This window comes from Mastomys coucha, unplaced genomic scaffold (assembly GCF_008632895.1).
Source record: "Mastomys coucha isolate ucsf_1 unplaced genomic scaffold, UCSF_Mcou_1 pScaffold7, whole genome shotgun sequence".
NCBI classification, from domain to species: Eukaryota; Metazoa; Chordata; class Mammalia; order Rodentia; family Muridae; genus Mastomys; species Mastomys coucha.
Genome location: NW_022196913.1, coordinates 14055967 through 14082811, shown reverse-complemented (window position 1 = coordinate 14082811; position 26845 = coordinate 14055967). Strand labels below are relative to the sequence as shown.

Genomic DNA, 26845 nt, shown 5'->3' with positions numbered 1-26845 from the left:
AAAAAAAAAAAAAAAAAAAAGAATGCAAAGAGAGAAGAGAAGAGGGGCAGGAGAAGAAAGAAAGAGAGAGGAAGATGGTAAAGGAGAGAAGGGGAGGGGAAGCAAGGGGATGGAATGGGAGAGGCGGTGGAGGGGAGGGGAAGAGAGGAGTCTTCATATTTCTTCAGGTCATCCTCACAGATCTGATCAGTGTTTAAGATAGATGAAACCTCTTTGGGTTTAAAGCAGCATTGAAGGACCTATTGGTAAAGTTTAATAACAGATTAACCATTAAGAAACAATTGAATAGAAAGAAAAGGTATTATTTAGACGGCCAAAAAGACACTGATTTAAATTTGCTACTAACAGGACCCTATATGTTATGAGATGAATTCCCAACAGTTGGTTTCTAAAATGAAGTTTAGGATGGTGTTGGTGAACTCTAGACTTAGAGGCCCAGGGACCCTCAAAAAAAAAAAATAATAATTTTATTAAACAAAGGCCGGCCTACTACTATTTATTTAAAATATGGGTTTTGCTTGTAGGTGTATGAAATTTGTAAAGGATTATCATCAAGAACCCTAGTTTTATCTGCCTGGATCTATGAGCCAGAATTTTTGTTTCCTCTCAAAATTTATGAGTTGGTAAACTATTAAAACCAGAAGCAAGCTGAACTTAGCTACCACATTATGAGGTGACTGTAGATAAAAAGTCAACACTGGTTCTCTTTGAAGGATGAGGCATCCCACCTGCAGGCTCTGATGCTCTGGACATTCAGTCTACCAATAGGCTGCAAAACAGGAGTGTCAGAGTAGGGAAGTAATGGGGAAACTAAAATAGATAAGACAGTAGAGCAAAGGGGAGGAATGCCTGAGGAAAGCCTGTATTCATGGAGTTGCCCTGAGTTCTGAGCCACACCAACGCTACCTCTGCCCCTTTATCAGCAAAGAGACACAGCTCCCAGTCTGAAGAGATGGCTCAGCGGTTAAAAGAGCACCAACTGCTCTTCCAGAGGTCCTGAGTTCAATTCCCAGCAACCACATGGTGACTCACAACCATCTGTAATGAGATCTGGTACCCACTTCTGGGGTGTCTGAAGACAGCTACAGTATACTTATATATAATAATAAATAAATCTTTTAAAAAAAAGAGAGAAAGACACAGCTCCCAATATAGAGTTACTTTGAAAATAAGTTTTAAAATGAAGGTAACACCATTAAACATGATTAATACCAGAAATAAGTATACTGCTTGGACATTATCTCATAATTGAAAAGCCAGCTTAAAACAGTATATATCTTGCTTAAAGCCACAAGAATAATGACAGCACTCAGTCTGCATGTTGCATAAATGTACCAAACAGCAACTGATAATGAGCTACTAACTGTGTATACTTAAATAAAAGATTCAAAAACAGTGTGGGCACAGAGAAAAAGCAGGTGAAGCAAGGTTGATAGGCAATCCATTGAATTATATGACTTGCTTATTCCCATCTTACAAGTCTCTCCTTAATATCTAAGTGAAATCTCCTTCCTACTGCCAACAGTTTTTCTTACTGATCTCATAAAAATCACTACAAATAAATTACTGGCTGAATAAAGAAAAAAAAATTTCCTATTTCAGGTCAGCCTTTTATGTCTATGGGTTTCATAACCACAAATTCTACAAGTCACAGATCAAAAATATTTGAGGGAGGAACCCTGTACCTCTAAACACAACTTTTTCTTGCTATTTCTCTAAACAAGACAGTGTACGGTATTAGATATTTTAAGTATTTTAGAAAACCATAAAGTATGCAGAAGAATGATTTTGGTATCCATAGGCTCTTGGAACCAATTCTTTTCACATACAAAGGGAGAAGTATATGTCTTTACATTACTAATACTTTGGTATGTGTGTATTATGAGTAACACTGGTTTCCTGTTGCTGAATAATAAGTGCATTTATTAAAGAACTTCTACAAAGATGCTCAAGTTAACTTCCCAGTATCAGTGGCAAAGCTTCTTCCAAACCATGGAAATCAGGATATGAGTGATTTTTATCGAAACTAAGATTTTAGGTCCAGATAAGTAGCAAATTTTTCTGCCTTAGACATACATAGTACAAAAACAAAAACAAAAAAACAAAACAAAACTACACTTGAAATGCATTTGTGTTCTGCAAGTGTGACATATTGTTGGTAACTTCAAATACTTGCTAAAACACATCACACTGCCCATGTGACAAGAACCTCTCTCAGAAAGGTAAGATACACTGAGCAAAACAGTATCCGTATGAAAAGGTCTAGACAATGCTGTGGTCTACACAATGTTGTGTGGAGGTTAATTAGTGAGGCATGCTTTAACATAAACAGTTTATATGCAAACTCTGGCTGAAATATGTCAATTAATAATTCACATTTACTTTTCATTTGAAGAGGGTTAAATAGATGCTTCATGCATTCAGTCTTTAAAAAGCATACAGACTGCCCACAACCTAGAATTAACTGATTTTTCATAAACACAATCAAAAGGCAAAAACTGGCACAGCACAACAAACACCGAGAAAGCATACTTACTAACTGTCCACCTCTATTTGGCCATCCCCAAACAACACTGTCCTCTGATACGGGCAGCTGATAAGGGGTCTGTTCCAAGGAAAATGCAATATTTTCTAAGTACTGGGGCTTGCTGTGTAGATCCTCATTAAAAAATTGAGCATCTTCTGTCATGTTTTCTGTGGCCGTGTTAGCACATAGATAGCCCACTTGATATCTGCCACAACCACCTGCCAGTTCTTCTGAAAGTGCCTGACTTGCTAGCCCTCCCACAGGGTAAAAGGAAAATTCATTCAAAAAATGAGCATAGAACTCTTCGGGAATCTTGTGCCAATCCATTTCTGAAGGATTTTCAGATACATCCTCTGTGGGTGATGCAATGTGGTCACCACTTGGCACTACACATTCTCTGCTGTCAGCTGGGATGGCAAGAATTGCTTGGGGAGCATTACCAGGAGTAGCTGCAGGCATATCCACTTGTATAGACTTGACATCAATCAAAGAGCACTCTTCAGAAGTGTCAGGTAACACTGTTTTCTTAAAAGTCACCTCAGAGTTTCCTGAAAAATGTATCTCCCCATTTAAAGTGGATTCTTTAACTGTGGATTTGGCTTTTTTTCTTTTCGTCTTACATGAGCCTACACAGCCAATGCTGTTAGGATTAATACTGTCTTTATCCAAACAAAGTTTCTCGTTTTCTTTGCATGTTAGCTTTTGTTTGCTCAATTCTGATGCATCATTACCAAAGGCATTAGAAGCATCTTTAATTGATTCAGTGTTAATGAGACACAAGTCTGGGGTTCTGTCACTGTTAGCCCACTCCTTCTCTTCAGGTGACAATAAACTGTGCTTTAAAGGTGGTACAACTGTAAGGTCTAAGTCTTCATGCACCCTATCAGTTCTGTAACTGTTTTCAATTTGATCAGTCTCACAGTCAGGATCTGCTGCTATGCCAGAACCAATACAAGTTACCATTTTCCCACTGGGCACAACTTTGCTAAGAACACTGGTCTCCCAATGAAAGATTGTTTTAGCACCCGACTCGGCATTTTCTATGTTCTTCTCACTGATCTCTCTATAATTAGCTTTCTGTGGTTCCTTTTCAGCACTTGCTAGTACATAGGGCCCACTAGATTGGTTGGGTAACACACCAACTAAACTCTTCACAAGTACTTTATCTCCTGTTTTGTCATGTAGACCTGTTTCCCTTGCTTCAGGACCAGTACAAGTGAAAATAAATGCAGGGGGTGTTACTGGACCCTGATGAGGTCTAGAGTAATCATGAGACTTGTCATTTGGCGTTCTTTGTGAAAGTCCAACCTTCAGGAGATCCGTCTTCTGGGCCACCTCTTCTGTGTCTGGTTCACTTTTCACTTGCGTTAAATCATAAGTTTCTCTCTGAGCCTTGTTTACCCTATCAGCTCTACAGATATATTCTTGACACCAACTTTTCAACTCCCTCTTGCCATGGCTCTCTGTCTCTAAAATGCTCATTTTATCCTCATCTTGACAAACAGAACTATTTTCAGAACACAAGAATAGTTCACCTCTGTCTGCCAGCTGGATACTTCCAATTTCCAGAATGCTATCCCCCAAGTGTTGCTCCTCCATACACACTGGTCCTTGATAGGGTGTAAGATTAGGGCCATCAAGTTTGCTCAAGGCAACTTCTTTGAAATCAGCACGAACTGGGAAATACTTAGTGTCCAAGTTTTCTGAAGCTAACTTTTCAGGACTTAAATTAATCTTATCTAGACCAAAGGAAAGGAGCCTCTCTGACCCGTTAACACTGATGTGGAAGTAATCATTACCTTCTAGTGGCTTTTCAGAGTCATGCTCTCTTTTCATTTTAGAGTTTAAACTTTGACAAGTGCTAACTGTTGTAGCCTCAAGTTCACCAATCCCATCAACATAGGAGATAGCATTTGGTAAATTAACAAGTGAATCATCCATCTGGCTTCCTATTCCTGAAGCACTGCTCTCTCTCTCTTTAGATATAGCACATGTGCACTGCAATGAGTCACTGCCTATGTTAATAGTTAATTCAGGGAGTAGGCCAATATTATGTAATGTACTATGTTCTGTGTGATCTTTAGGGAATTTGGCATGAACTTTTGCCGTTAGAGACTCAGCTTGCAGGTCACTAATGTGTGCTTCAGCAGATGCAGCATAGTCCACCAAAACATCAGAACTGCATTCACTTTTCTCGTTAAACACTTCTGTAGTTTCACGTGGGCCGAGGACATCTTGGGGTAACAGCAGCTCCTCCTGCTGCAGCTTTAGCTCCCCTGCACTCTGTATGGCATTTGAGGCAGCACACTCTTCCCTGTTATCTACGGGCCAATCCTCTTGGAAAACTTGGTAAGTAACAGCTGAATGGCATTCTCCTGCAGCTGTTCCACACACGGGAGTGAACAGTCCCTCATCCATGTTCATACACTCCAGATCTACAGCACAAATACTATAAAATTTGCTCTCCCTTGAATTCTTACACAGTTTGCCACCAACACAAATATGGCTTTTATTTTGCAACTCTCCAGCAGACACACTAACAGAGTTATTCTCATTTAAACTACAGATTTGACCATTTAGCACTTTTTCTTTTTCTATTAAAGAGTTTTTACAAGTGGCCAGGTAACAATGCAGATGGTCACTTACAAAAGTTTCCTCCTGCTGGTCAGAAGACATGGGCCCATGTGAGAAAGGCTGCTCATTTTTAGAACAAGCCTGTTTATCACTATTCAGACCCAGTGGGTCACTGGCAATCTTAGAATTCTCTTCATTAGCAATAGTATCTAAACTCTTGCTAACTTCATCTAATTTTTCAGACCCATAAAAGAACTCATATGTGGTAGAGGAATTAGAATTCAATGACTGCTTTGATTGATGATCCTGTTTCTGCCTGGACCTTGTAAAAACTCTAGTCCACACAGCAACACCAGCGGCTGCTCTGCTGGGTCCATTTTCAACATTATGAAGTGCCTCACTTTCAAGGGTATCAAATAATGAAGATAAAGTTTTACTTATCTCGGTCTCCGGTTTCTTCTCTTCCACACATTTTTGTAACAGGCCAATTTTCTCATTATCACTGTCACTATTGAGTTCTTTGCTGAAGCAACAGCCCATATTGACACTTCAGAGTCACATCACAATGCTCGTCCTTTTTTGCGCCTCTACAAATGTGTCTCACACTAACTTGCTACAGTTCTGAGGCTAAGCCAACACCCCATTCCAAAAATAGCTCCTTGCAAAGCAGTCACATGCTCCTGCCACTCAAACCCAAATCCTAATGACAACAGCGTCCTGCCTGACATTCACCAGACTTCTTGTGCTGAAATCCAAAGCGGCAGAAGAGCAGGGGGACAGAAACATATGTATGGTTTTCATCTTATTTTCATAAACTTAACTCTTAAAAACAACTCAAGTTATTTAGCACAATCAGAAGAAAATGCAAACTTCTGTTCTTTTTTTTCAGTGTTTCAGTATTACCTGGATTATATTTCATGAGACAACAGCCACCAAAAGTTAGTTTGTAAAGTCCCTTTAAAGAAAACAATACCAAAACCTTACTCTGTACATTTATAACCATGAGACTGCTAGGCGACAGACCCCTTGAGGGAAGGGTGCTTGCTGTGCTCAATACCCAGATGGGACACCAGACTTCCACATGTTCCATGTGGCACAGGTACTTGTACTTGCATGTGCACATGCATGAGCACACATAATAATAATAATAATAATAATAATAATAATAATAATAATAATAATAATAATAATTCTACATTTTATAGCTACTTAAAAGTTTAATCTCTTAATTTCTAGCTTTAAAAAAATTCTTAATGTTAAGGAATCATGTTAATTTTTTAAGGTAAAGCAATGAAATGGCAAAGAAATCCATTGTGAAGTGTGATGGTGACATCAACTGTCAGAGAATGAAGTTCTATTTGTATGCATATGCATGTGTGGAGTATTGTGTGGGGCAGGACTGAAGCAGAGCAACTGAGCGAGAGGTGGACTGACTGCTAGGGTTCACAGTGCCTGCACTGGGATGCAAATACTATTATTGTCTTTACTCTTCAGATAGCTGAAAATTGAAATTAAGAAAAAAAAATGCACTAGTATTTCTATTAAGAATTCTCCTAAAATCACTATATCCTGCTACAACATTTAACCTGTAAGACTGTGCTAAAGCAGGAAGTTGTCATTTGTAAACAAAATGCAAGTGCTGGCTAGTTTCATGAGTGTGAGCCTACTTACTTATGCAGAGATGCGTAAGTTAATCTAACATTCACTCAGAAACAATGTCATCAAAAGGTATAGTTTGTCCATGGGGGTTGGGGGAAATGGTAAGGTCCTAGAAGCTAAACCATAGCCTTGTAAATGACAAGCAAGCACTCGACCACAGACCTATAACCCAAGGCAATTCCTTTGCCTAAGTTCTCTGATCTTGTTATCTTTAAGTAGTTCTGAAATATTATTTCTGATTGGGCCAATAAAACGGCACTGTGGATAAAGGAACTTGCTGCCAAGCCTGACAATCACAATTTGATTCTTGGGTCCAACTTGTAAAAGAAAAAAACTGATTCCCCTCAAGTTGCCCTCTGACCTACCTACCTACCTACCTACCTACCTACACACACACACACACACACACACACACACACACACACACACACACACACACACACACACAAGGAATAATTAAATATAATGAAATGCTTAAGGTCATTCTGACATAGTCCAAATTTTACTGACTTCTCTACAGAGTTAGTGCATAGGAATCCAGGAATCATATTACTACTAGAAAAGACATGACAGTCCCCAGAAAAGCAAGTGCTAACATTGCCTGTCTTTACACATCTCTATCCAACAGCATCTTTGCTCATTTATGGTGAAATACAACAGAGAATGCCTGAGGCAAAAACAGTTACTCTAGAACACTGGGGCAACTTGGCTACAGAGAAGGCAGGAGGATTTAGAGTCTGAGTCCCTTACTGGGCTTCTCACAGTGATTGTTTCCTTCTGGCAGAATCTGTGGCTCTAAGAGATAACCTTGTCAAATTCCAGCCATCAGATCTTGTTTCTTCCTTAAGTAGATTCCATCATAGAGGCCCAGAGTGTCTATGTCTTCATTCAAAATATGTCCAAAGCCATCCTATCCTTTCTGTGTTAGCCTCCTCTTGCGGCCAATGTCAGGACCTTAGGCAGAAAGAGGCTGCATGTGCTGTGCCCAGCACTCTTGCATCTCTCTGCCCACTGCAATCTGGCTTCCACTTACATTACCCTAGGATCTGTGCTTGCTGAGGGCATAACTGATGGCCTGCTTTGCTCCAGTTCTGTAGAGTTAGTTGGTTCCTAGTCACTTCCTTTCTATCTTAGCCTAACACTTTCGTTTCCTCATTCCCTCTGCTACTTTTTCTTTCCAGTTTCTGAACACTCCATTCCCATCATTTTTCCTGTCAGTACTTACAGAGACATTTAATGCAAATTTAATACTTCAGTCCTCTTGCTTTAAAACCAGTAGTAAAAGTTACAATATTTTAAAAATCCTTCTTTCACTAGGGACAAAAAACAAGAGCATTTCTTCTACAGACACAACTATAGCTCCCTATTCTCCAAGTTTGTATTTACTTTATTCATACAAAAAAAAAGCTTTGGTAATACAACGCCACATGCTGTGTTAGGAGTAGCACTAACACTGTATCCTGTCCTCATCTGTGAAAAACCTTTCCACAGAAAATGTTTCCCCTATCTTTATCATCTACCTCTGCCCTATTGAATGAATAAAAACCTTTATTCAGAAAGTAGGAGGCAGATAGACACAAAGGACGCTGGAATAGCACAGTACATCTGGCTGAAGTAGTGGTGGATGCTTTTGATGGAAGGCAGAGGCAGTCTGTAAGCTCAGTTTGTCCTTGCTTTTCTTTTCTCTTTTCTTTCAAAAACAAAAAAACCAGAACCCCTGTGAGAAACCAAAGCTGGGGTTGGGGAGCCAGCGATTAACTATAACTGTCCATCAAAATGCTCAGTGCACCACCAGAACTTGGAAAATAAGGGTCGGTGATTAAGAGTTCAAAGCCAGCATGGACCACACATATAGTAAGATTCCAACTCACAAGAAAAGTCCTAGAAATACAAGATTATAATGACTGCACAACTTAGCAAACTACTAAATATCATCAAATTCTACACTTAAGCCCAACATAAATAATAATTAAATTCAAGTGTGGTGGAATATACATACACATCTCTGCACCCAGGAGAGGCCAGGGCAGAAAAGCCACAAGTTCAAGGCTGGCCTGGACTATGTAGCAAAATCTCACCTTAGGAAAAAAAAAATACTAACATATAATAATACATGGAAGAAGAGTAGGAGAATGATAAGGAAAATATACAATGATAGCTAAAGGAAGTATCCTGGAGGCTAAATGCCTGTATTTTTAGTTTCAGGGGATCTAACACTCTCTATCCTCCAAGAGCATGCATGGTATATGGAGACATACATGAAGGCACTAACACACACATATAAAATAAATCTTTTTTTTTTTTTTAAAGTAGATGAGGGGTTAGTGAGATGGCTAACCAGGTGAAAATGCCATCCACCAAGACTGATGAGACCCACATAAGTGAGAGAGAACTAAGACCTGCAAGTTGTCCTCTGACCTCCATATACATGTGCTATATTTCATAGATACTATGTATTTCAGAGAATAGATCACTAATGTTTACTATACTGTAAAGTCCCTAAGAGTTGTAAGATACTTAAAAGATAAACTAAATTTGTAATACTATGGAGATATACTTCCTATATGCACATATACACTCAAAAAGCAAGATTTAAAGCAATGGATTCCCACTCCCTAATCCTTTTCTTAAAACAAACAAACAAACAAACACAAACAAACAAACAAACCATGTCTCATGTATCTAAGACTGACTTCAAACATGCTCTGTATTAAAAAATGAGCCTGAATCCTTGTTTCTTGCCTCCCCTGGTAGGATGAGAAGCATGAGCTACCACGCCCAGTTTACACAGTCCTGAGGATCTCTCCTTACATGTGAGGTAAATCCTCTACCAATTGAGCCATATAGTTAGCCTATTTTCTTATTCTTATTACTTAGGATTTGACTTGCATCAGAATGTAAAGCTAATCATATACATACATATAACATATTAACTGAAAACACTCTCATAAATACCTGAGAATAAATTAATAAAAGAAGAGTATTAACGTCTAACACACTCAAGGGCACAATGCCGACTGGACCCTCCGTTCAAAAGCATCTACATCTTCATCTCCCTGATGTTTTCAGAGTACATATTTGGGGTAATAGTCTGTAGTCTTGGCTATGGCTGGACAGTCTGTGCTTACTGAGTTACCTGAGTCAGAGCTGGGAGGGAACTTGTCTCAGAAGTGGTTTGCGATATAGGACCATTCATCTGTAAAATTGGAAACATCAAAAACTCAATATCATAACAGTAATAAAACTTAATTTTAAACCACAGCAATTTAAGTAAAACTAAATCCACTGAAAAAATTCACAATTTTACAAAGCAAGAAATCTGTAAATAATTATATTCAGAAGTACAGTGGCTCCTTAAAATGTATAACTTCTGAAGTTCTAACTAAACATTACAAATAAAATCTCTGGTAGTTTCAAACTGAGGTAATTTTAAACAGCTGTTTTTCCCAACATCACTTAGAAGCTTTAAATATTATTGCTTGACAGGGTTAAAAATTTTTAAAGATGTATTATTTTTATGTATGTGTGCGTGCATGTATTTGTACTTGTGTGCAGGTATCCTCAGAGACCACAGGATAGCCTGAATCTGCAGTTACAAGAGGCTATGAGATCCCCAGGGTGGATGCTGGGGACTGACCCCTGCAAGAACAAGTAGTACTCTCAAACACTGAGCCATCTCTCTAGCCAAGAGTGAAATACAAAGGTGGCCAAAACAACACACAAAAAGTAAAAATCCTAAATAATACTATCTCTTCACAAATAATTCACTATGTAAATGATACTTAGTTTTTAGTTTTATGTGTATGAGTGTTTTACCTACATGCATGTGTATATGCCTGGTACCCATGGAGGTCAGAAAGAAGGGTCAGGTCCACTGGAACTGGAGTTAGATATGGCTTTGAGTGATAATGTAGGAGCTGGGAATCAAACCTGGGTCCTCTGCAAGAGCAATGAGTGCTATTAATTGCTGAGGCATGTTTCCACCAACATTTCCTTTCATTATTTTATTATCTTTGTGTGTGTTTAATGTATATGTAGGTACTGTATGTGGGTAACCGCCAGTGTGCATATGGGAGTCAAAGAACAGCTTTGACAAACTTGTTCTCTCCTTCTACTGTGGAATACAGCAAATCAAATTCAAATTGGCAAGCTTGTGTGACAACTGCTTTTACTCACTTTGCAAGCCCCAAATTGCATTTCCTTGATACAAAGCTCTAAGTACCTAAAGTTATGTCTCTTGTTTCCTGTATCACCTAGTACTTGTAGTTTCTGCAATAAAGCTGCAGATATTTTTTCAAACAAATACAGTTCAGTCTGAAATTACAGCTTGCTATTTGAGGGAACTACAGGAAAAAAAGAAACAAAAATGGAAACTAGAATTTCCTTCACTACTCTCTCAAGTATACCATAAAACAAGCTGACTTTCCTTTGAAAATACGTCACAAGGCCCTCATTCCAGAGGGAGTTTGGAGGAATGCCACCACAGACCCCAAACCCAATTCTGAACAGCTCTAGCTAAGTTCCCAGCTGATACCATCAGCTCACACCATCTTAGATAATTATGCTTCAATGTAGCTAGCCACTTTTCTTTTGTTATAAAACAGCATAGTGTGCCCTGTAGGTCTTTCTCTCTGAAAACTTCTGTGTGTATCTCTTGCTGTAGAGATCTTAGCCAGGAACACTGGATGAATAAGTTCTTTTTCCTCTGTTATCATTTGATACACGTGTTCTAAGAAACTTTATTAGTGTTACTATTAACTTCTTCTTAAGTCCAATATAGAGTTCTTTATCAGAAATAGGAATGGATGCTTGTGGTCTACAAGCCTACAGGCCTCCCTCTGGGCCTCCCCTCTAATACCTACCAGATGAGAGCTGTCCTTGCCCTCCTGGACTCGCTGTGCCTGCGGTTCAGCCACAACTTTAGCGTCCTGATCAGAAGTCATGGGCTCCACTGGAAAAGTATATTGCTAACCTCAGGACGCTGGAAAAGATAGAGTGTAAAAGTTAGCTTTGATTCGAGAAGCACCAGTTCTTGTTTTTTGAGATGATCTAACTGTTCCAGGACTACACTAGCCTAGAATTCATAGGAGCGCATGTTGCATACAACTCATCACAATCCTTCTGCCTTAGCTTCCCCAATGCTGGGATCAGAAGTGTGAGCCACTCCACCCAACATTATAACTAATTCTTAAAGTAAAATTACTAGGCTGAGAATGCCAGAGTCTTTCAGAATATTTGTTTACCCTCTGGATTCCAAGTAGTTTAGAAACATTTGCCCAGAACACTTATGCTATTCACTGAGCACACAGCAAGTTTCTCCTTCAGACCAACTGGGTAAAAGCAAACATTGGAAACTTAGAAACCATGTGCTAACAAAGAAAAGCTCAGTAATTCATCTTAAAACCTAAAATTAAGGGGTTAATATTCAAGGCACATGAGGAATATTCATAGCTCAAGAGCAAAAATCAAACTAATTTCAAACCTGGCCAAAGAATGCAAACACATACACACACACCCGTTCCCAATGGAAAATGACAAGCACACATATTAAGATATTCAAATACCTCAGTAATCATCAGGGAAAAGCTAATTAAAACCACAAAAAGACACCATCACGCACCTGTTCAGATGGCTATAAAAAAGACGGGCAACAAGTGTTGGCCTGGGTGTGGAGAATGGGAATGCTGCTGGAAGGACCTGTGCGCCATTACTGAAAATAGTAGAGGTTTCTCAAAATTTTAAAAATAGAACTACTATACTACATGATCCAGCAATTCCATTTTTGATATACATCCAAAGAAAATGCAATTAGCTCCTCATGAAGATGCCCATGCTCACTGCACTATCACACACACAAGGCAGACAGAAATGAAAGACTCACCGATGGAGAAAGGAGTAAGGCAGGGAGTGTGCGCTTGTTCAGACTTAGAACAACAAATCTTGTTATTTTCTGAACATAAGTGAACAGATAAACCTGAGAGATGCTGAGCTAAGGGAAATTCATCAAGCACTGGAAGTTGAATACTGTATGAATTCCCTAACAAATACAATCTAATCAAACATACACACACACAGAGGGGTGGAGAGAGAGTGAGGGAAAGAGGGAAACAGAGAATGGTAGTTTTCTGGGCCTGGGAAGGAGAAGAGAGGAAGCCACAGGTCAATGAGATCTCCTATCAGTTACTGTGCACAGAAATCTGCTATGAACACAGGTGTACACATAAAGGTAACAATGTGAGATGATGGACGACATGAAGAACCATTTTACCACGTATACCTTAGGTAAATATATATTAACAAATCACAGAATACACCAATTTCAAAAGGAGAAAACTTTTTATGAATCCCAAATTTGTATCTTTATAGTTTTTGAGTGGTTCTGTTTATTTATTGATCAAGAACAATTGTGGATGAGGCATGGTAGCAAATACCCTTAATCCTAGCACTCAAGAAGCAAAGGCAAACACATCAACCAGTCTGATCTATATATCAAGTTTCAGGCCAGCCAGAGCTACATTAAACAATAATTGCAAAGGAATGATTTCACTAGAAAGAAGCTGAAAATATTGGGAGCACAGTTATACAAACATTGGAGCATTCAGGAAACACTCTCTAAACTCAGCACTAGGCAATAAACTTCACATATGATTTCTAACTTTTAAAAATGACTTAGAAAGAGACAACTATGATTATTACTGTGAGGACTCCTAATCATTTAGTTCTGAGTTGAAGGTACTTCTTCTTTAATGCTTTACAAATAAGATAAAGAGTTCAATGTAAGCCAGGTTTCTGAAAACAATTGAGAGGCAGGAGAAGATAAAAGTAACTTGTTTTGCTTCACTAAGTATCCATACAGATTTTTCACTTATACTATTTTAATTAAGTTAGCACACAAAGCAGCGGGGTTCATGACACATCTTCACACCTCTCATTATACTTTGTTCTTCTGAGTCCCCTTTCCCACTGTCTTCTTCTATGCCCAGTACTTTCCAGCTGTATTCTTTCTTCTCCCAATTAGTCCCAAATTATGCTTTATTACTTGCATTCCATTTTCCTATTTCCATCTCCCTATGATCTCATCTCATGACCCTTGTTTCATGACTGTCATACACACATATATATATATATATAAACACAGAAAGAGAGAGGGAGGGAAGGGTGGGAAGGGAGGATAGATTTGAAAAAAAAAATGGTTTTTTTTTTTTTGGGGGTTTTGCGAGACAGGGTTTCTCTGTATAGCCCTGGCTGTCCTGGAACTCACTCTGTAGACCAGGCTGGCCTTGAACTCAGAAATCTGCCTGCCTCTGCCTCCCAAGTGCTGGCATTAAAGGCATGAGCCACCACTGCCAAAATTTTAAATGTAGGTTGCAAAAGGGAGAAACAGTAGCGTTGGCTTTGAATGTGGTTTGATTTTCAGCTGCATCCATTTTCCTTTAAATATCTTGATTTCACGTGTAAAATTCTATTACGTACCACATTTTCTAGGCTGACTATCTCTTGATAGCCATCTAGGCTGGTTCCATTACTTGACCATTAAGAATAGTGCAGCAATAAACATGGATGAGTAAGTATTGTGTGCTGACTTGGTGTACACAGATCCATGTATATAGTCAGGTTATACTAAACTGTTATTTTGAGGAATTTCATAATGGATGTACGAATTCATATGTCCGCTGGCCTTACCTGTCATCGCTGTCTTTCTTTTATTTACTTAATTCTATGTGTATGAGTGTTTTGCCTGTGTGTCTGTCTGTACTTAGCGCCTATTGAGTCCAAAAGGTGTTAGATTCTCCAGTACTGGAGATATAGTTGTGAGCTGCCTTGGGCACATTTTTCCAAAAGCTAAGGATATAGAGGGTTTTTCCATCTTTATAATGTTTCTCCCTATTCTCAAAAACCTGGTTCTAATTTCTAACACTCTTATTAAATTATTTGATAATCAAAAGCAATCTTACAGACACATAGTAGCATAGATCTTTAATTCCAAAACTTGGGGGGTGGGGGGAGGCAGAAACAGGCAGATCTCTTTAAGAAGCCAGCCTGATTTACAAAGTAAGTTCCAGACCAGGTAGGGCTGCAGAATGAGATCTTGACTGAAAAGAGAAATGAAATTTAAAAATAAGTAACAACCAATCTCAGGAGAGTAGTGTTAGAACGCATGTGCTATCCAGGTGGAAGGGGAACACTGGGAAGTGGAAAGATTTAAGACAATGATATGGCCAGATGTAGTGGTGCACCTCTTTGATCCCAACACTTGGAAGGCAGAAACAGGCACCTCTCTCTGCGTTTAGGTCAGCCTAGTCTACAGAGAGAATTCAAGGACAGCCAAGGCTACACAGAGAAACTCTACCTTGAAAAAACCCAAACAGACAAAAAACAGAAAACAAAACAAAACGAAAACAGAAAAAAAAAATGGAAAAAAGGAAACAGGAGGGAGTTAGAGGGGTGCCTGCCCTATGAAAAAGTTTTAAGGATACTTGGCAAGCTAATTTAAAAATAAGTTGAGCTGAAGAAACCTGAATGGGTAGATAATCTAACTCTCAGAAGCCATAGGTTATTAAATGAAGAGTTCAATGACTCCCCTTACCTCCCAAGTTGCTGGTCAGGAAGATCTGAGAATATCAAATAACACAAGCAATTGCCACAGTGGTTGACTGCCAACCAAGACTAGATGGCCTTATTGCTGAAGACACCACATGATCTAGTTGCAGGTCATAGAGAAATCAATTGGAACTGAGATTAAAAAGCTTTCTCCCTAGGGCTAGCCTCTACAGTACCAGAATGGGTTATGCAGGCTTCTGGGTGAGAATTGTCACGAACAATCTTACTCTATGGTGGGTCGTTCATGGTATATTATCAACCTGTTAGGTACAGTGTGCCCCACTAGTAAAATAGAGGTATGTCCATTGTGTAGGGGTAACCAATTTCAGTCTGGCTGGTATTGAGAACCACTCCACTCCATGGGGGAAATCCTGCCTGGTCTCATTAGGCCTAGTCAGAGCTGGGACTGTGGAGGCTATAGGTCTTATTTTGCTAACCACACATGATGTGCCCATCATTTCTCCCAGCAAAAGCTGTCAACTTTGGCCTGAGAGACATCTGCTGCAGTGAGCAGCAGTAACTACAGACTCACAATGGTCAAAGTGATCACAGTGACTGCTGCACACTCATCCATCACTGGGACATCCATAGTCACCTACCATAAGGCTCAAGGAAGATCATAGAAGACAGTTTAAAGACTGCAAGAACCTAAAGAAAGGATAAAATGTTTTGGAAAGCTCTCTACTAGGCACAATATAGCCACAACACTCCTGAACCCACAGCAGCTGTGATTGTGGAACAAGATTAGGGTCATCAACCTACCATGTGGGAGTGGGCACTCATGAGGCTCCATGACTCCCTAAGAATTGTAGCTCAGGCTGGTGGTCTTGACCTTGCTTGCTATGTAGTCAAAAGGCTTTGAACTTCTGGTCCTACAGTCTCTATTTTTTACATGCTCGAATTGCAGGCATGCCCTACCATGCCTACTTTATGCCGTGCTGGGAGTTGAACCCAAGACCTTGTGTATAGCAGACAAGACCTCTACCACCTTACTTATATCCTCAGACCTAAACAGATATTTAATAAGCCATATAAATTATTCTAAATCACCTGAGCAAAAAACCAACTACTTAGCACTTGCCCAACCCACAAAAAAACAAAGAAGCTAGAAGGAGGTAGCTCTGTTTTAAATGTGTGGATACATATGTACATGTGTATGTAGACACACACATGGAGGGCAGAGAATAATATCAGGTGTCCTGCTCTACCACTCTTTGTCTTAAACCTTTGAGACTGAGTGAGTCTCAGGAATTTGAAGGCAGGGTGACTGCCAACCCTAGTGACCCCATCTCTGGCTCCTACAGTGCTAGGGTTACAGATGTGAATGGTCATATCCAGCTTTCTATGTGAGTGCCTAAGACTTAAACTCAGGTCCTCATGCTGTGTGTATGTGTCAAGTGTTCTTACCAAGTGAGCTGTTTCCCCAGCTCAATCAGGTCAATTCTGAAGGGCAGATTTAGTTATGTAAGAAAACTATTAGGGAGGAGGGTCTGGAAAGGTGGACAACATTTGAGATGTAAATAAGTAAATTAATAAAATGAAAAGAAAAAGGACAAAAAAGAAAACTACTGAAGATGATGGTGGAATAGAAGCTGGTCTTGAATCACAGTGAATGACAAGAGTCAGAATAACAAGGAACACTGTTTCAAAGAACTTGACTCAAAGAACATAAGCGGCACAGGGCTCAGTGTCGATCAGATAGTGTGCAGGGTAGTCTCATCCAAATCTGTCACGCGGAGGGGGCAGGGGATGCATTAACCTCTGGAGACTCTGATCTACTGCAAGGCCTGCTGTTGCAGCAGAAGGTCAACTGAAGCTGCCGAAGACTAAAGCTGTATCTCATAAGCACACAAGTCCACTTTGTACCGATTTCAATGCTGCTTGCTTCCCTGATTCCAGAGCACCCCAGAGTCAGGTTCAGAGTTTTTGATTTGAGGGATCTGGGGGAAGAGGGGAGAATCTGCCCAGCTCAAGGCCTACACAGTTAAGTGTAGTCATCAGAGGCTCCCAGTACACAAAGCACAGACGCTACTAAAGTGAAGACTGCAGTGACAGACATGACACTTGTCTAGCAGAGCTTGGCACCAACATTAATCGTAAGAAAAGACTCTCCCAGTTTAACAGACACTCCCGCGGCCCACCATGAAGAGTCCAATTTTGGAGAGCTTAGGGAATGCCACTCCAACAGGTCATTTACTATACTTTGAGTAGTATTTTGAGTTTCAGAGCTATCATGCCTTTTTCCCCCCACACATACTTAGCTAATCCTTTTTAAAATTTTCATTGCTAAGTGAACTTTTAAAAACCTCTTCTCTCCTCTTTCATTTCAGTCACGTTTCTCAGCCCCTTCTACAGTCCATTCATCCTTCTAACCTTTAACTGAACTCACTTTGCTTTCACACCACATGCCTGTTCCACAGCTATTATGGGCTTTAATTAATGTTACCTGTGTTTCTATACCTTGTTCAGGTGTTGTTGTTGCTAACACAGCTCTTATTTTGAGGACTGAGAAGACTCCTTCAAGTTGGAGAGATAGTCCAGGCAACAAAGTACTTAGCCCTGAGTGTGAGGAACTGAGTTCAGATCCCCAGCACCCACATAAAAAGTTAGGTGCAGTAGCCTAATTATTGTAGCCTAATCATTGAGCTTTAGGTTCAGTGAGAGACTGTCTCTCTCAAAAAGGGGAGATAAGCCTTTTTGACCTTTAGCCTCCACACATATACATACAGATGTGCATACACATATGTACATGTACACAAATATACACCACACAACAGCATACATGCACAAGTAAACAAGCTGCTCAGTAAGAAGACAAAAGGGATCAGGGATGCAGGGTTCAATTCCCAGCACCATGTAAACTAAGGTGTGGTAGTACCAACTTGCACTACCTACTATACTCAGGAAATGGAGGTAAAATGATTTGAAGTTTGCCAACCCCAGCTGCCTTGCATGTTTGGTACAACAATGAGTATGAGTCTCAACATTAAAAAAAAATGTTTAATGTCTACACCAGCTTGTCTTGACACCAAGTAGGCTGGTTTTTGGTTTTTGTTTTTTAAAGATAAACCTGGGATATCTTAGTATGAAAGCAAGGAAACTATTCATGGTAAGTGTGGCTACACTGCAAGAACACTAAAGCTACAGCAGAAGAGGCAATGGTTTTGAATGTATATAAAATATGGTATCTAAAAGTCCCTGAAAGCTAAAAACATCACCTTTATACTGTAATGACACCAATTCATTATTCTACAAATTATTAAGGGAAACAGTTATGTAGTCCATCTTCCCCAGATGAATCCACATGGTTTCATAATGACAAAACTGTTATCAAGAGAAGAAAAGCCTCAGTAAATGAAGAATGAATGATTTTTAAAATATCAAGATGTGGGCAGGAGACATGGCTCAGTGGTTAAGAGTACTGACTGCTCTTCCAGAGGTCCTGAGTTCAATTCCCAGCAACCACATGGTGGCTCACAACTATCTGTAATGGGGATCCAATGCCCTCTTCTGGTATGTCGGAAGACAACGACAGTGTACTCATACATGAAATTAATTAATTAATAATAAAAAATACCAAGATGTTAAGAATCCAGTGCTGAACATAGTGACATATCCCTGTAATTTTAGCATTCAGGAGTCTAAGACCAGAGGGCATGGACTGTTTGGAAACCATACAAACAACAATAATGGTAACATCTCACAGAAAGAGGAAGGTGATGATCATCAATATAGGATAAAAATGTAAATCAGATATTAACCGGGGCAATTTTTCAGTCTTGTCACTGAAACTTGAACTCTAGGCATTTTTTAAATGTGGTAACAACAGTACCATCTAAGAGGCACTTTTGCAAAAATAAAACAAAGCCACATTAAATTAAAAACCTCTAAATTGGACTCCCAATTTTAAAGAGAATACTGAGGAAACTCAGGTTAAGTAAGACAAAGCTCTCAGTTAAATCCAAAATGTGAAGCAAGAAAGATGGCCTCACATCTATATCAAATACAACACATTTTATAAAAATATACAAATTACAAAAGTTTTCACCAAAATAATCTAGTGTAATGTAAGAACTGTTCGGATTTTGAGTCAGATTGAATTTTAAAATTTCACTTTGGACGGGCAGTGGTGGTGCACGCCTTTAATCCCAGCACTTGGGAGGCAGAGTCAGGTGGATTTCTGAGTTTGAGGCCAGCCTGGTCTTCAGAGTGAGTTCCAGGATAGCCAGGGCTATACAGAGAAACCCTCTTGAAAAACCAAGAAAAAAAAGAAAGAAAGAAAGAAAATTTCACTTTGGATACAGGAAAAAATTACATGGATAAAAAGAACATTAAAGAGTGACAGTGATTTTACTGAATTCAATCAAGGTGTTGCAGTTCTGTTCATTGGAAATGGCCTTATCTAATAGAGATACAAACCAAAATTCTCTATTCGTGGGATACGCTGACATACTCTAACAGACTCCCCACCCTTGCTACTTGGGAGACCAACTTGGGAAGGTCACCTAAGTCCATGAGCTCAAGACCAACTGTGACTACAACAACAACAACAACAACAACAAACACACATACACACACACACACACACACACACACACACACACACAGAGCTTGAGGAATTAGATACATCTAGGCTGTGGTTTGAATATGAAATGTCCTCTATCCCCCACAGTCTCATGTGTTTGTAAACACTTAGTCCCCAGCTTGGTGGCCCTGTTTTGAAAGGTTGTGTAACCCTCAGGAGATAGAACATTGCTGGAGGGAACCTGTCACTGGGGGATGGTCTTGGGATTTTATAGCTCAGCCCCACTTCCTGTTCCCTCTCGGCTTCCTCTCCCAGACGTTGGATGCACATGACTGATCCACTTCCTGGTCTTGCTATACACAGTGCCTTTCCTGCCAAGATGGAATGTATGGCCTTAAACTGAGAGCCAGACACCCTTCTCTTCCTTTAGTTACTTATTAGGCAGTTTGTCATAGGAATGGGAGAATAATACAATCTGGAATTTGCCTTTTAAATATGCTAATAAATTTAAAGAGGAAAAAAGAAACAAAACCACAAGGATGGCAGATCAATGGCTGCTGAAACCAGACAGTACAGGTCAGTTGAATGAGGTTTATGAAAACTGTCCTCTTTACTTTGTATATTTAAATCTAGTTAAGGAAAAATAAGCACACACATATGACTTAGATATATTACAGATACTCAATTAAAATGTCACATTTATTTATACTTAAAATGTGTCCTGATCTGGGCTGGTGAGATGGCTCAGTGGGTAAGGGCACTGACTGCTCTTCCGAAGGTCCTGAGTTCAAATCCCAGCAACCACATGGTGGCTCACAACCACCCATAATGAGATCTGACGCCCTCTTCTGGTGTGTCTGAAGACAGCAACAGTGTACTTAATTATAATAAATTAAAAAAATGTGCCCTGATAAAATCAAAGAAAATGTGTAAACCATTTTTATTGTGTTGGCTTTAGCCATAAAAAGGAAGTAAGACATTTAACTACAGAAAAGCAGAAACTAGTACAATCAATCACAACTACTTAAAAATTGGCAAAACTGGCAAAGTAAAAGGAAAAAGCATGATATAAAATGATAGATATAAAGTTGTAACTAGATTTTTAAAATTCACATAACATAATTCACTTAACTTAAAAAACAAATAAGCCAAGAGATTAACGATGTGTGATTAAGGTTTCACTTCTTGCACACTGAACAGACACACTGTATACAACAGTACAGCTAAGCCCACTGATGTGTCTTTCATTATCACACAAACATAAATGGCTCACTACTGTGCTAGCCAAGTAAGTACTCTATCTCCTCCACCATCAGCATTCATACAATGACATAAGTACAACGTTTACCAAGGTCTCTTCTCAGTCTGGTGACTGGGACCAACCAGTTAAGGAATGAAACACAAGGAAAGTACTAGACACCACTATACAGCCACATGCTCCAAGAACTCCAACATAATTTCTAAAAGTTTAGCAAAAAGGAAAAAGAGAAAAAGGTAAATGAGGGGCCAACAAGAAGGCTCAGAAGTTAGAAGGTGCTTTAACAGCACAGGTCTGACGATTTCACTTGATCTGGGGATCTACAGGGTGGCAGAAAAGAATGAACTCAAGAAAGCTGTCCTCACTTCTACACATGCACTCTGGCATGCACATAGGCACATATGCGCACAAATCCACATTTGCAAGTGCATACACACACAAAAAATAAATTTTGCAAGTTAAAAAAAACAGTAAATGGGCCAGGAGGTGGTGGCGCTTGCCTTTAATCCCAGCACTTAGGAGGCAGAGACAGGCTGATTTCTAAGTTTGAGGCCAGCCTGGTCTACAGAGTGAGTTCCAGGACAGCCAAGGCAATACAGGAAACCCTGTCTCGAAAAAAAAAAAAAAAAAAGTAAATGATAATATTCAAGTAGGTAAGTAAACAGTTTTTCTGAATAAGGAAAACAGCCTATTCACAACTGAACACCTGCCTTAAGTACTGTAGGGATCCCTGGGGGATCAATTGTTTTTACTTTTAATGTCCAAATATATTTATAAGTGAAACAATTTACCTACTAGACTCTGACTTCTTTGAAACTAAGTAAATTCATGGGGGGGAGGGACTGTCAAAGCAGTTCTAACGAAAAGTTATTAAAATACAACTCTAGCATTTTAGGGCTGGAAAGAAGGCTATTTCTTTTTTTTTTTTTTTTTTTTGGTTTTTTGAGACAGGGTTTCTCTGTGTAGCCCTGGCTGTCCTGGAACTCACTGTGTAGACCAGGCTGGCCTCGAACTCAGAAATCCGCCTGCCTCTGCCTCCCTAGTGCTGGGATTAAAGGCGTGCGCCACCACTGCCCGGCAGAAGGCTATTTCTTCGTGTTATTAATTTTCTATTTCTAGAGAGGTGTAAGGAAGTGAGACAAGATAGGAACTGGAGTGTCTCACTCATTTGCTCCCTGTTGCTAGATCATATTCTCTCATGGCTATCAGCATCATTCTGACATACCTAAAATGTGTATTCTGGTTTTACACACACACACACACACACACACACACACACACACACACACACACAAAAAAAATGTAGAGTTCCTCAAGGGAGGCAACTCTGCTTCTTTCCTTCAACTCACAGATTACATACAGAATTCATCTTCAATAGTGGAAATATGTACAGAGCAAAAGACTGCTGTCTTCAGGAAGGCTGCTATTCTAGCTCTTTGATTTTACAGACTTAGTATCTCTGTAATAGTCTCTTCAATGAGTATTCTTAGAGTACATGTGTTACTCAAAGATACTGGTAGATGAAAGAAATGAACTCAATCTCAGTACAGTACTTAATTGTACATTTACACTAGCACCCAGCACAGGTGTACTCCTAATCAGACACGGCCAATAAGCTCCAAGATTATTTTAAATTTCCTTTTATATATGCACACCTGTGCTTCTATTGAAATGGCCAATGGTGGGATTCAAGAGTTTGTGCCGGGGGAGAGGGGTGATAAAATCAGACACCAGATACAATTTATTAGCAAAATCTGACTGGAAAGGTAATCTATTCATAAGAAATATACCAAATAAAATTGTATTTTTAAATGCCACACTAATAAAAATCTCTAATTTAGAGTTTATGTTATGACTGCTTTTATGACATACTGTCAGGTCCCAAAAAAACCTGGGACAGATTCCACTTAGTACCTATGGTTCCTGCTAGCACTTCTCATCCTACCCTACCCTACACCTCTCCAGCCAGAGGCTGGACTTCCCTTTTCCCAGCTTCTGATTCCTATAATATCTCGTCATTTTGACTACAATCTCTCTTGGGCTCTTGGTACTCTGCCCTGGGCCTCTTGGTATACAGCATCTCTCTTGGTCCACTTGCCCCACTTCTCTCCTAATATGATGGTTTCTGAATGCTCAGACCAGAGAGTGGCACTATTAGTAGGTATGGCCTTGTTGGAGTAGGTGTGTCACTGTGGGTGTGGGTTGTAAGTCTCTCACAAGTTGGCTACTTGGAAGTCAGTATTCTGTTAGCAACCTTCAGATGAAGATATAAACTCTCAGCTTCTTCTGCACCATGCTTGCTTGCCTGGATGCTGACATGTTCCCACCTTGATGATAATGGACAGAACCTCTGACCTGTAAGTCAGCCCCAATTAAATGTTGTCCTTTTAAGAGTTGCCTTGGTCATGATGTCTGTTTACAGCATAGAAACCCTAAGACACATGGCCTGGTTTAGTTTTGACCTTTCCAGATGCCTCTGTGGCAGTTCTCTTCCTCATATCTACAATAAAACACTTCTCAACTATACCTAGGAACCATCAAGTCCTCATTTTCATTCACAAAGTTCTACAGAGAACAGCTGTTTGAAAACATTTTCAGCTGGCATTCTTAATATAAATCAACCAACCAAAACAAAGCCTGAGAATTTGGTTCATCTCATTAGGTAAGCCTTTGCTAGGGAAAATGTCATATTACACATTAATATTGTGACAAACTCCAAATCACCACTCCAGTATTGGCTTATAAGGAAACCTAAAACAACACCATGCAGGATTTGGGAGTGGGAGTAACTCCTATCTCTCACTTTGCTTCTGGCTGTTGTAGAATTTAAATGGCTTTGCAAGTTTGCTTCCAAAAAGCTATAGCATGTGGGCAATCACACTCTGGCAAGATGCAGCCCTTTACCCCTCAGAACAATGTCTGTCTCTTACTCTGTATTGTGTTCCTCTTCCAATAATCATGAGAAAGTTGTTTCTACAAACCCTTCAAACAATTTCACAGGAGTTTGAAAAGCTAGGCAGAAAAGTAGACAACCCCATTAGGATTACCTTCCTAAAATGCAGGCTTGACTGATTCACATCTTTCTTGGTCATTAGGGAAATACCACTATCAGGAAATGCCATACCTTACACTTGAAGTCTCTGAAAGGTTTGAGACAACACAATTATTTTATTTAACCTAAATTGGGAAAGCATATAAGAGAGGAAAAGGGTTTTATCAAAATGTTAAATAAACCCCATATTAAAACTCAACTGTCAGTCAGGCAGTGGTGGCGCACACCTTTACTCCCAGCACTTGGGAGGCAGAGGCAGGCAGATTTCTGAGTTCAAGGCCAACCTGGTCTACACAGTGGGTTCCAGGACAGCCAGTGCAATACAGAAAACCCCGTCTCGAAAAACAAAAAAAAACAACAAAAACCTCAATTGTCTCTTAAACCCAGCCTGCTTATAATACATTCTAACATTTGTTTATTGATGATTTCATGCAACCATTTCCATTACTAATTCAACCGTGCCTGGCCTGTCTGTGTCTTTTTCCATCACAGCTTTGAGCTCAGTCTGTTACTTGGTCCTGCTCATTTGCTGTCAATGTTGTTGCAATTCAATTAATGTATGTACTTCTGTTTACTCAAGCCATCTCTTTAAGAAGATGAACACACAGAGTGGTGTATACCTGTAATCCCAGATATTAAGGGGTGGAGTATCCTAAGTTAGAGGCTGGTCTGGACTACATAGCTAGACCATTTCTCAAACAAGTCAAACACAATACATATAGAATCCAAAGAAAGAAAAGAATAACTTGTCAACATTTCACATGTATTACAACTATCCTGACTCCAGTCGTTTCTATTTGTGCCCTACATTCATCACTTCTTCACTGGGCAGCTTTAGTAACTTTTTTTTTTTTTTTTGAGTAGACGAATATTTTCTTGAGACCACTGACAATTCTCACAAAAATCTTCATTATTTACATTTGAAACAAAGAGTTCTAATGAACAAGACAGTGACATTAGTATATGCTCGTTTCATGGATTCAGAATCAGTGACTACAGAAGACCTTCAAGCTTCAGATATCCTCTTAAGGATACCTCTAGAGGAGTGCTAGAGTGGTGAGGAGGGAGTCGGGGGGCATCCTCTTAGAGGCAAAGGTGAGGGGGGTGGGGAGGTTCGTGGAGGGGAGACTGGAAAGGGGGAGAACATTTGAAATGTAAATAATTAATAATAATAAAAAAATTTTAAAAAGAAATCTACCATGGAGGACTTGTCATCGATTGTTGAATGGGAAAAAATTCTCTATTCACCTCACTCTTTGCCTTCAAAGGCTGCACATCACCCATTCCAATGCATATTCACAATTAAGAATCTCAAACAAAGATATACAAACAGTGAAGGCTGAGATTTTAAGCAAACTTAGAAGTGAACATTTAAAGAAGGGTAAAGCTAGAGCTGAAAAACAGCTACAGATACTGCAACCTGCTTTGCTCAAAGGCATGCATGCCTCTTCTTAGGAGTAAAGCTGAGACCTAAAATCTGAGGTTTCTGATCCCTTAAAGCTGGTTTGAAGGTTCAAGCAAGAGAACACAGCTACTCAAAGACCCTCCAACAAAGATGAGTCCTGCTCTATTGCAAAAGTCATCTTCTTCAACTGAGCACACAACTTCAGAGGAACATACATGGAACAGTAAGGAACATCCACCTAGCCAGGTCAATTGGCCAATCAATCCTGGAAGCAATGGAGTGCCAGTATCAATCAGACTGCCCTTAAATACTTATTGCAACTTCTACATCTGTCTCACATTTTCTATAACACATTAAATGATTAGTTTCACAACAAAAAACAACTTTAATACACCTGAGACAGACAGTATTTTTACCCCAAGGAAGATTATGCAAAAACTAAAATGTTCCAGTTTCTTAGTATGTTCAATCAAAACTTCATTTGGAAAAAAAATACTTCTAATTTGTATGAATCAGTCAACAAATCCAAATAAAGCAAGAGCACCTTTAATATGTAATAAAAGCTGTGAAATCCACCAGGCCATGAAGCTCTAGAGAAGGGAGTAACTACTTGCTGATAACAAAGCAGATGGCAGTTAAAGAAATGGCAACTTCTTCTTCATAGCCTAAATTACAGTCCTGACTATATATATGTCCTTAAGTCTTGTTACATGAACATGCAAATTGCCTTCCTTAAAAACTAAACACCAAGGTGGGTGCACACCTGTAACCCTAGCACTCGGGAGGCAGAGGCTGGTGGGTCTGAGTTTGAGGCTAGCCTGGTCTACAGAGAATTCCAGGACACACAGGGCTACTGAGAAATCCTATCTCAAAAAACCAAAACCAAACCAAACCACACATTACAATGAGCTGAGACTGATAGAGGTTATACATGCAGTCTCAGCTACTTGGGGGGAGCAGGATTACTCTGAGCCCTAGTGTCCAATGCCAGCATAAGTAACAACATGAGACTGAATGACTGAATAAACAATTGAATAAATAACTCATTTAACAGTATTATAAATGATGAAATATCTTACTTTAAGACATATATGACTGGGCAGTGGTGGTACACGGCTTTAATCCCAGCACTTGGGAGACAGAGGCAGGCAGAATTTATGAATTCGAGGCCAGCCTGGTCTACAGAGTGAGTTCCAGGACAGCCAGGGCTACACAAAGAAACTCTGTCATGGAAAAAAAAAAAA

At 39.5% G+C, this 26845-nt stretch overlaps 1 protein-coding gene across 7 annotated transcripts in view; it reads right to left on the bottom strand.

Moving 5' to 3' along the window:
- Nucleotides 1–26845, bottom strand: part of Larp4b (La ribonucleoprotein 4B) — an 83111-nt gene that overhangs the window by 42971 nt on the left and 13295 nt on the right. For 4 of the 7 annotated variants that reach the window (XM_031359419.1, XM_031359420.1, XM_031359423.1 and 1 more), the window contains exons 2-4: nucleotides 11623–11741; nucleotides 9897–9956; nucleotides 2537–2605 (exon numbers count right to left, since the gene is read on the bottom strand). In XM_031359419.1, the coding sequence (XP_031215279.1) occupies nucleotides 2537–2605; nucleotides 9897–9956; nucleotides 11623–11703 (210 nt within the window). In that variant the 5' untranslated portion in view covers nucleotides 11704–11741. The remainder of the gene's footprint in view (nucleotides 1–2536; nucleotides 2606–9896; nucleotides 9957–11622; nucleotides 11742–26845) is intronic. The other 3 variants (XM_031359421.1, XM_031359422.1, XM_031359425.1) reach the window with 1 other exon arrangement.